The 10,668-nt window shown below is 51.6% G+C and overlaps 1 protein-coding gene across 1 annotated transcript in view; it reads right to left on the bottom strand.

The window, feature by feature from the left end:
- Positions 1-4,306: 4,306 nt before the first annotated feature.
- SSUH2 (ssu-2 homolog) overlaps positions 4,307-10,668 on the bottom strand; it is a 28,892-nt gene continuing 22,530 nt past the window's right edge. The window contains exons 11-12 of the mRNA XM_006152042.1: positions 8,077-8,184; positions 4,307-5,044 (exon numbers count right to left, since the gene is read on the bottom strand). Coding sequence (XP_006152104.1) covers positions 4,898-5,044; positions 8,077-8,184 — 255 coding nt within the window. The 3' untranslated portion in view covers positions 4,307-4,897. The remainder of the gene's footprint in view (positions 5,045-8,076; positions 8,185-10,668) is intronic.

Here is a 10,668-nt window from a genome sequence, read left to right as displayed (position 1 = left end):
ATGAAAAACTGCTAATAAAACATCCTGTGTTGTCTCCTGAGCTACAAGATCATCTTCCTTTCCCATATAGATCATAGACTCACTCTCCTTTGTTGTAATGTATAGATAGTCCATATATTAACTGTGTCTTTACTTAGCAAGACAAGATTTCTATCTAGGTCTTTGCAACCAGCAACGTTATCGCCCTGGCCCGGGACTGAAGTTGTCAAACATCCTGCAAGCCCCCTCTTCAAAAGACTCTTCCCAGTAATCAAGATCCAAGAAGAAGATACAGCAGACAAATGGACTTCCTCATCCTGAGAACTGTGATTGATTTTACCTGAGCTAACAAGACAAACAGCATGTTTTATAATTATTGCTTCCATGCTTTGTATACCCTGTTCCTTAGAGTAAATCTTTTACTGCCCCTCACCCATTTACTTGCATGTATCACATTTTCAATAAAAAGGCATGATGATGCCTAGCAGTTGTCACTCCTCAGAGAGCGATCTTTGGGAGTGTCCGGCTAAGGACGTGCATGAAAAGCATCGAGGCCTTAGTCTTCCTTTCCAGCGCCGCCTCCGTCGAGATAACCCACCCACGCCGAGGCTGGACCCCAGCAAGGAGAGGTGCTTGGGAGCCCAGGCCCGGTCTGTACAGTGAAGTGAAGCAGCACTGGATTCTTTTTTTTTTTTTTTTTTTTTTTGTAGAGGGTTTTGCTATAGGGTGCATGTGCTCTCCAGAAAGAGAGACAGAGAGGCAGAAAGCGGGATATCACCCCTCAGGGGGGATGTCCACACTGCAATCCCTTCTCCTTCATTCTTTTCTCTCGGGATCTTGGGCATGCACGCACACGCACCTGGCGTGAGTTTAAGCCACTGGGTCCAGGACTCAAACTGCAGTTGACTACATGGGAGTTCAGCAACATAGCCATTACGCCAACTGCTGGTCCCTTCGGCAGCACTGGATTCTAACACAGCTAGCTTACACTAAGGCATTGAAAACAAGAGTGAAAGGAAGCCTCAAGGTTGGAGCAGTTGGGAAGGTGAGGACAGGACGGCTCTGTAGGGGTGATGCCTCCTGGGTATCCCGAGCCTCCTCTAGCCTTACAAGGATATCTTCTTCAAGTCCATATTGGAGAGCAGGAAGCCCAAGAGAGCAGGACCCTGGTTCCAACCCAACCTGCTACATGACTTTGGGTTGGAGTTTTAAGCCTTAGTTTGTTTTTGTTTTTGTTTTTGTTTTTGTTTTTCTCTCTCTCTTTTTAATGAGACAGAAAATGCAGGAGGAAGGGAATGATAGGTATTTTTTTTAATTATTTATTTATTTGTCTGTTGTGATTTTCGGGTCCCCAGGTCCAGGGCTTGAACCACTGTTAGCCATGTGGAAGTCTAGCACCTAAACCACCACGCCACCTGCTGGCCCCGAAAGATAGATATTTTTGACAAGGTCTCACCACATCAAGATCCTTCCCGCCCCAGCCAGCACACACCTCCATGCCCAGTCTATGTACATTGGGCCGGAAACCACACCTCAGCCTCCCGTGTGGCCTCACCCACAATGCAATGGTGTCCTCCCACTTACTGTGGCTGGGCCAGGCTTCTCTTCTTTGAAATGAGTTTTAAAATAAATGGGTTTTGGGACCAGCAGATGGCTTAATGGTTATGTTGCTGGACTCTCACGCAGTCGGTGGTGGTTTTTGAGTCCCAGACCCGGTGACTTGAAACTCACACCAGACGTGTGTGCATGCATGCCTGAGAACCAGAGAGGAGAATGAATGAGAAGGGATTGCCACGTGGCCATCCCCCTGGGGGGAGTGATCTCTCACTTTCTGTCTCTCTGTCTCTCCAGCGAGTACGCAGGCCCTATAGCAAAAATCTCTCTCAAAAAACAAGTACGTGGGACCAGCAGGTGGCATGATGATTAAGGGCGCTGAACTCCCCCATGGCTGACCATGGTTTGAGTCCTGGACCTGGCGACTTGCTTTCTCACTTTCCCTCTCTCTTTCTCACCCTGTCCCTCTCTGGTCAAATTAAAATAAATAAATAAATAAGTTAAAGAAAATAATTCTTTGAAAAAGTCAATAAATAAAGGTTTCAGAGGAATGCTAGAAGGATCACGTTGGAATGGTAGATGGAGCAGTGTTTTATACACAGGGAACGTCTCGGTATGTCCTGGATGTGGTAACCAAGTGCACATGCGCTATAGCAAAACTTGAAAAATTGTAAACATAAAAGGATGAAAACTTAATTTGACTGTAGTGTTGAAGTGGAGAGAGGATTTGGGGGATGAGTAGAATTCAGTCACTAGGGCAGGGCCCCATGATTGACTCCTGGTAGGTTTATAAGGAGAAGAAATGAGGACAGACCAGAGACCCACAGACACAGGCACTTCTGCCATCCGCCATGTTGCCAGGCAGCCCAACGATCATTACTACGTGTAGCCCCCGGAGGGCACGTGGGCCACCAAACTCTGAGCCCAATAAACCTCTGTTCTTATACATCTCCCAGATTCAGGTGCATTCTCTTAGTAGCACCTTATTTATCTTGGGATAAATAGAACAGTATCTCAAACTTGGCTTTCTGAATGTCACGATAGTGTCTCAAGTTGTCCTATCGTTGGGAGGATAAAAGACTTTAACCGGAACCTGCAGATAACAGAAAATATGCTAAACTCATTTCAGAAGACCCTTTCTGGAGCTGCCTCGGTTTCCTTGAGAATCAGGCTCTGCAAGGAGCTCGTGCCCAGGAACTGCTGAGAATGAGAGATTCCCTGTGGACACTCCACTGGCTTGTGTGGGAGAAAGGACTGAAGTGTCTTGTGCGTGCAGCTGCTGCCCCCTGGTGGGCAAAGCTCTGGGAGCCATCACGGTTGAATTTCTCCTCATAAGAAAAATCTAATATTTACGCAGTGGCTTGATTTACAAAGCACCTTCACGTTCGGTGTCTTGCGTGAGCCCTAAAACAACCCTGTGAAGAAGCTAGGGATTATCTCTATTTCACAGATGAAGAAGCAGGCTTAGGAGGGGGCCTGCCTATGGAGAGCTAAGAACTGAAACTTACAGCTGCGAGTTCTGATTCTAAAGCCCAGCTGTTTTGAATCCAAATGCCAATCGCCTGTTCTGATAATAAGACTACTGGTTAAAGCCACCCTTCTCAGGCATCATCACCCAGAGATTGAGGGGTAAGACTTGGAGTCAAACAAGCTTTCTGGGCGAGGCTGGTGCAGAGTCAGATCCCAACACTTGGACTGGGTTTGGGGAGCTATCGCCTGCATCACGCAGCCTCTGTGTCTGTGCCTGGACGTCCCCTTTCCACTCTGCCTCCTGTGCCTGTGGGTCTGGTCTCTGCTGCCATCCCTTGCCTCTCCTATATCCCTCTGTGTCGCTACTAGCTAACATCCTCAGGCGTGTGGGCCTTGCACGCCGTGTACGCCATTGTGCTGATACGCACCACGGTCCTGGCAGGCGAGGGCACCTGCAGGCAGAGCCGGCAAGCAGAGCTTTACAAGAGCACACGGTGATAATGCCGTCGGGCCGTGAAGTGCACCCCGGGCTGTGACCACTGAGCCACACTGTGTCTCTTGGTGCCACACTTTGCGTTCTTCCCTTAAAAAAAAAAAAAAAAAGTCCCAGGACCAGCAGATGGCATAATGCTTACATTGCTGGACTCCCACGTAGTTGACTGCAGTTCGAGTCCTGGGTCATGCCGCTTAAAACTCATGCCAGGCAAGTGTGTGTGTGTGTGCCCAAAATCCCGAGAGGAGACGGTAGAGAATGGATTGTGGCTGAGCCATCCCCATAGGGGGTGATTTCTCACTTTCTGTTTCTCTATCTCTTTGTAGAGAGCACGTGCCCTATAGCAAAAACAAACAAAAGCACTCTCTAAAATAATTAATTAATTAATTTTTAAAAGTCCCATCCTGCGTCCCATCTCCCTTGAAAATGCTGCTGATTTTCTGCTCACAGGACAGAAACGAATTATCTCTAAAACGACAGTGACTAATTACAGCCTAAAGGATTAGTGGGCGTGCACACACACGTACACACATTTCACTTCCAAAGCACAGCTTTGTTTCAGCTGGAAATTTTAATTCTATCACCTGATGGGAAAAAGTAAAGAAATGCCCCAGACTCGAAGACAGAGAAACAAAGAGCAATACCCTCCTCCAGCCTACAATCCAGGATAGAGGATGGGTCCCCCCAAATTCCAGGACATGATTGCTCCAGACAATGTATGGAAAAATCGTCAGTGTCCCAGGGTATCCCTCAATAGGACTTACTATATACATTCGTCACTCTGAACTGAGCAAACCCACCTTCAGATGACTCCAGCTCCACTCTTGCACCACTCACTCCAAGCTTCAGCTGTTCCAGGCGAGACCCCAGACGTGATGTAGCAGAGATTAAACCATCCCTGCTGTGAATTCCTGACACAGAGTGGGCAGTAAAATTCTACACTTTGTGCCTTAGGGGAGTCCAGTGTGTGTGTGCGTGCGTGCGTGTGTGTGTGTGTGTGTGTGTGTCTTTAAACATTATGGTAATACTCAGCGAGGCAAGAAACTCCCACTAGCAAAAGCAGACCAGAATGCAGAGTGACCAAGGGAAGGGGAAGTGTTTTAATCAAACCCCCTGCTCAATGGGGGCACTGGCTTGGAGACCAGAGGCAGGGTCCTGACATTTAGACAAGTTCTCCCACTTGTCCCAAGGCACTGTGTGCTGTTCAAACCCCACAAGTCAAGATATGCAAGATGGTTCCACAGCGCCCTGTACCGAGAGAGGTGGCATAGTTGACGAGAAGCTGATTTTCTGGAAGGCTGTGCTGGGTTTGCATGGGATTGTCCAGGGTGGCCAGCGATGGCGGAACTCAGAGACCGTCAGCGGATGCGCATGGTGAGCTCTGCAGACAGCTGCATTGTGTCAGATGATGGTGCAGCCAAAGCAGTACCGCTCAGGGTAGTCCACCGCGTGCACCTGGTGGTCGGTGCCATAGATATAGTAGACGTAGCTCTGTCCTCGGTACCAGTAATGAACTTCCGTGAGGGGGATCAGCTCGATGGTCTGGCGCTGGGAAACAAATAGCCAAGAAAAGCTTTGGTTTTCTGCTCAAGTCACTCACCTGCTCAAGAGCCTTCAGTGGCTCCCTATTGCCTGTGGGATAAAGTTTATGCCTGGAGTTAGCATCCTGGGCCCTGCGCAGTTTGACTCCAGTCTGCCTTTCTAGATGAGTTTCTTACTAAACTCCTTCACATACCCTAAGCTCTGACCCAAACTGACTTCTCATCTTCAGCCACCATCCGAGTCTAGGTTGCACTAAGCCGGTACAGATGTCCCGTGGGGAGCCTGGGTGTATGGAAAGCCCCCAGCCAAACGTAACACCTTCCAAAAGCATCAATGCTTAGATGAGGTGCTGGGGGAAGTGGGAGACAAAGTCGTTTCAAGTATTTTTATATCAAACCAACCATGGAAATAGTTCAAACAATGTACTAGGAAGTGGCTTATGAAATTTGGGTTAATTTTTAAGATAAAGCATTGATACCAAAAAAGTTTCCAAGTCTGGTGAGCTGTGCCCAGCTATTTTTTTCAAACCTCCCCATGGCTGTTTTTTGTTTGTTTTTTTCATTTTTTGGAAAGGTTTTTGCTATAGGGTGCATGCGCTTGCCAGAAAGACAGAAAGCGAGAAATCACCCCCCAGGGGGGATGGTCACGCCGCAATCCCTTCTCCTCCATTCTCCTCTCGGGATCTTGGGTACGCACGCACACACGCCTGGCGTGAGTTTAAGCCACTGGGTCCTGGACTCGACATAGCCATTACGCCAACTGCTGACCTCCAAATATTCCCCTTCTTTTACAAAGAAAAAATTTATAAATGGGTTTTTTAATGTTTTGCACCAAAACTAATTTCATATTTTGTTTCATTTTTCCATGAACCGTTTGAAGTCCTCTTGTAAAAATCACACAGGGAGAGTCACCAGTGTCTGCAAGCTGCTAAACTAATGTCCTCACAGCCTTGGTGTTTCTGCACTCTCTTCCCATCCCAGTGTAGACCTTCAGTGCTGGGGGCTCTTAGTTGCATCCCAAACCACAGAATGCCCGGGTTGCAAGACCCGGCTGCCCTGGAGGCCATGCTGGGGTCTTCAGCGATCTGCACCCTCCCGACATGCTCCTCAGACGAGCTTCTGCCCTCCCAGCCCCAGCTTCTACATACTCCAGGGCTCACGGCTCAGCTTTCCTGAGTCCTGCCCTGGAGGTGCGGAATTCGCCTCCCCCAGAGAGAACGGAGGGCAGGGAGGCTGCACCCAGGATTGGGTGGTGCCAAAAGAACCAGCGCTCCACTCTCTTGCCGTGCCTCCCAGCGATCTGTCACTGAGATACGATTTAAGCTCAGGGCACGCACAGGATCACACAGAGGCTGAGACATCGCCTGCACCCCTCTTCCCCCTCACTCCTGCACTGGTCCTGAGAGCTCTTCCAGGTCTCACGGTCTGCTTCCGCAGAGCCCACCTAAGACAGCCCGCATTTTACAGCTGAGAACCAGGCGTGCGCACCAGAGCAGGGAAGCGGGGCCTAACCTGGTAAGTAAATTGTCTGCCCTAGACCAGGCAAGGCTCTGTGTCCCAGCACAGCTGGCACTAGCCCCACAAGCCTACACTAGCCTTCAAAGGGTCTCTAGGAATACAAAGAACCACATTAGACTTGAGGTCAGGAAGAGGTTCCTATTTCTGAGGTCTTTCTCCAAAAGGCTGTGTGACCTTGGCCAAATTAATCCCACTCTCTGGGCCTCCTCTGATTTGTGGGAAAGGTAATGAGTCTGGGTTAGACCAGAGGAAGCCATTGGTGGCCCTTGGACCACAGCAGGCCTGTCAGCCTACACAGTGTTCTTAGGATTTTTAAACTGCTGTTGTCAATACTGAAAATTAGAATGTTTTTCATTAAAATCTGGACTTCTGAAGGTCTGGAAACTCCGGACTTTGTCCCTGTGCAACCCCGAGAGGTGCTGGCTCCTTGGAATGAGGGCACTTCCACCCACGGCCCCACCTGGCTCTGGGGGGCATTTCAGTTTGCAGCATCTGAACTACGTGATTTGTAAGTCTCCTTCCAGCTCCAGGGTGGTCCCCGTCAGTTTTAGAGTAAACACACCTTTCTCTCTCCTCCGGCTAGGGGTGAAGCGCAGAAAGACAAAAGGAAATGTTCATTGCAAGGACAGAAAGACAAGGGACATTCCGAGTACCAGGTGTCAGCCAAGGAAATTGTCTCCTCCCTGCCAGACCCTCTGAAGCCACGCTCCTGTCTCATTTCACAGGCGAAAAACAGGACCTGAGAAGGAAGTAGCTGGCCCAGGATCTTGTCAGGATGTAGGAGATCTAAGATCTGAGTCCAGTCTGCAAGGCTCCGGTCCCAGCTGCCAGGTGCCCTGTCACAGAGCTCTAGCCCGCAGTGTTCTTTGGCCAAACCATCCTTTAGGGAAAGGAGGGGCAGCTCAGAGCTGCACCTGGGCGAGCACATGGCACCACCGCCCCCTAGTGGCCATCAGAATGCAGCAGTGGCCAGGCCACCACCCCTTCCCACTGGAGCTGGGAGAAGGCAGGGATCTGGGGATGCCCAGGCTGGATGGCAGATGCTGGGTTCCTCCCCTCTCTGAATACGAGGGAATCCAAATCACACTATGCCCCATCTGGGCTCGAAACACTGCAGAAACACCCTGTCCCTCAGAATGAAATCCTAAGTTCTCACCTGCCGCAGTGCCTTATGCGGCCCCATTCTCTGCTCTGACCACACCAGCCCCAGGTCAGCCCTCGCTTCCGTGTCCCTCACACCGGCACTCCCTCCCCTCCTCTCTCTCCCTCCTAGGTCCTCTTCTTCCTTGGCCCTGACTTTCTCAGGAAAGTGCCTCCAGGTAGAGAGGGTTCCGTTTCCCACTTTATGTGAGCAGAGGACGGCACCCCCGCCTGGTCCCAGGAGCCTCACCTCCCCACAGCCCCAGGTCCCAGCCCCAACGGTCAGGGTCCCAGGAAGACATGTCAGAGCGGGGTGCCACCTCCTGACTCCCCCAGTTCTGCTGGCCCTCCCCCTCCCCCCTGAGTTCTCACTCGCCTCACCTGCTGCAGGACACGGGCACGGGAGGCCAGGGCAGCGCTGTGCTCCGCGATGCCCCTCTGTGAGGCCAGACAGATCTCCCGCAGGGGGAAGTCGACAATGGGGTACACCTGGGGAGAGAGACGCAGACCACCCTGCTGCTCAGACCCAGGGCCTGGGAGGTCACCAGGCTGACCCGGCCAGACTGACAGAAGCCCCGTTGGAGCCAAATTCTGTCAAGGCCACAGCAGGGGCCTGGCTAACCTCTTCTGCAAAGATCGTGACCATCCTATGCTTTATTTTTTTCTATTTACTTGGAATGAGGGCACTTCCACCCACGGCCCCACCTGGCTCTGGGGGGCATTTCAGTTTGCAGCATCTGAACTACGTGATTTGTAAGTCTCCTTCCAGCTCCAGGGTGGTCCCCGTCAGTTTTAGAGTAAACACACCTTTCTCTCTCCTCCGGCTAGGGGTGAAGCGCAGAAAGACAAAAGGAAATGTTCATTGCAAGGACAGAAAGACAAGGGACATTCCGAGTACCAGGTGTCAGCCAAGGAAATTGTCTCCTCCCTGCCAGACCCTCTGAAGCCACGCTCCTGTCTCATTTCACAGGCGAAAAACAGGACCTGAGAAGGAAGTAGCTGGCCCAGGATCTTGTCAGGATGTAGGAGATCTAAGATCTGAGTCCAGTCTGCAAGGCTCCGGTCCCAGCTGCCAGGTGCCCTGTCACAGAGCTCTAGCCCGCAGTGTTCTTTGGCCAAACCATCCTTTAGGGAAAGGAGGGGCAGCTCAGAGCTGCACCTGGGCGAGCACATGGCACCACCGCCCCCTAGTGGCCATCAGAATGCAGCAGTGGCCAGGCCACCACCCCTTCCCACTGGAGCTGGGAGAAGGCAGGGATCTGGGGATGCCCAGGCTGGATGGCAGATGCTGGGTTCCTCCCCTCTCTGAATACGAGGGAATCCAAATCACACTATGCCCCATCTGGGCTCGAAACACTGCAGAAACACCCTGTCCCTCAGAATGAAATCCTAAGTTCTCACCTGCCGCAGTGCCTTATGCGGCCCCATTCTCTGCTCTGACCACACCAGCCCCAGGTCAGCCCTCGCTTCCGTGTCCCTCACACCGGCACTCCCTCCCCTCCTCTCTCTCCCTCCTAGGTCCTCTTCTTCCTTGGCCCTGACTTTCTCAGGAAAGTGCCTCCAGGTAGAGAGGGTTCCGTTTCCCACTTTATGTGAGCAGAGGACGGCACCCCCGCCTGGTCCCAGGAGCCTCACCTCCCCACAGCCCCAGGTCCCAGCCCCAACGGTCAGGGTCCCAGGAAGACATGTCAGAGCGGGGTGCCACCTCCTCCCCAGCCCAGTTCTGCTGGCCCTCCCCCTCCCCCCTGAGTTCTCACTCGCCTCACCTGCTGCAGGACACGGGCACGGGAGGCCAGCGCTGTGCTCTGCTCCGCGATGCCCCTCTGTGAGGCCAGACAGATCTCCCGCAGGGGGAAGTCGACAATGGGGTACACCTGGGGAGAGAGACGCAGACCACCCTGCTGCTCAGACCCAGGGCCTGGGAGGTCACCAGGCTGACCCGGCCAGACTGACAGAAGCCCCGTTGGAGCCAAATTCTGTCAAGGCCACAGCAGGGGCCTGGCTAACCTCTTCTGCAAAGATCGTGACCATCCTATGCTTTATTTTTTTCTATTTAATTCTTCCTTTATTCATACATTAAATTACTATACATCATTTAGATTGTGAAGAGACTTTACCCAGTGTGATATACACCTCAGTCCAGCCCAGTGGAGACTATTATACACATCCTCGTCAACAGATAATAAACCATATCTGTGTCCCACAAGTGTCTTACCTCTCCATTTCCCCCCCAGATTTCCTACGCTCTCCCCCTCCCACACTCTCTTTCCACCTTGTCTCTACTGTCCATTACAATTTTTAATGCTTGTATGTTCTCCAGTCTTTCAGTCTCTACCATAGAGTGCGGACAGTCGGTAAATGTTAAGTGGAGACATACAATGTCTCTCTTTCATAGCCTGACTGCTGCACTCAGCAACACATCTTCCATACCCTATGCTTTGTGGACCAAGAAATCTGCCTTTATTCGGCTCCGCCCTGGTGGCAGGGAAGCAGCCTTAGACAGTGAGGGCAAGTGGGCAGGGCTGCATGCCGATAAGGCTTCACTCATAAAGCAGGCAGAGGCAGCGGGAGCTGACCCTGGCGCTGAGGACCCTCCTGCAACCAGCTTCCAGCTCTCAGGTCTGAGCCCCTCCTCTGCCTTGCTGGCCACTCCGGTCAATGACCACGTGGTCCTTCTCTGCACAGAGTCCGGGTTTCTACCCAACATCCCTTTTGCAGAGAGGCCGTTCTGTCCCTCCTCCTAGCTGGAAAAATCCCTCCTCCCTTCCCATCCGCTTTGCTGCTGGAGGACTTCTCAGTGGCTCTATAACCTCCTGGCACTGGTAAACGTCCACTACCTTCTCCCTCGGGGGTCTGTCAGATCTTTGAGGGCAGGGATTGTGTTTTTTTGTGCTGTGGCATTGGGGGACCTACCATAGATAGTGCCTGGTGTAGGAGGAGGGTCTCAGGGTTTGTGAAAAGGGGTGGGGGAGG

This window comes from Tupaia chinensis, unplaced genomic scaffold, assembly GCF_000334495.1.
Source record: "Tupaia chinensis unplaced genomic scaffold, TupChi_1.0 Scaffold000333_1, whole genome shotgun sequence".
In the NCBI taxonomy this organism is placed as follows: domain Eukaryota; kingdom Metazoa; phylum Chordata; class Mammalia; order Scandentia; family Tupaiidae; genus Tupaia; species Tupaia belangeri.
This window is presented reverse-complemented; position numbering and strand designations above follow the sequence as displayed.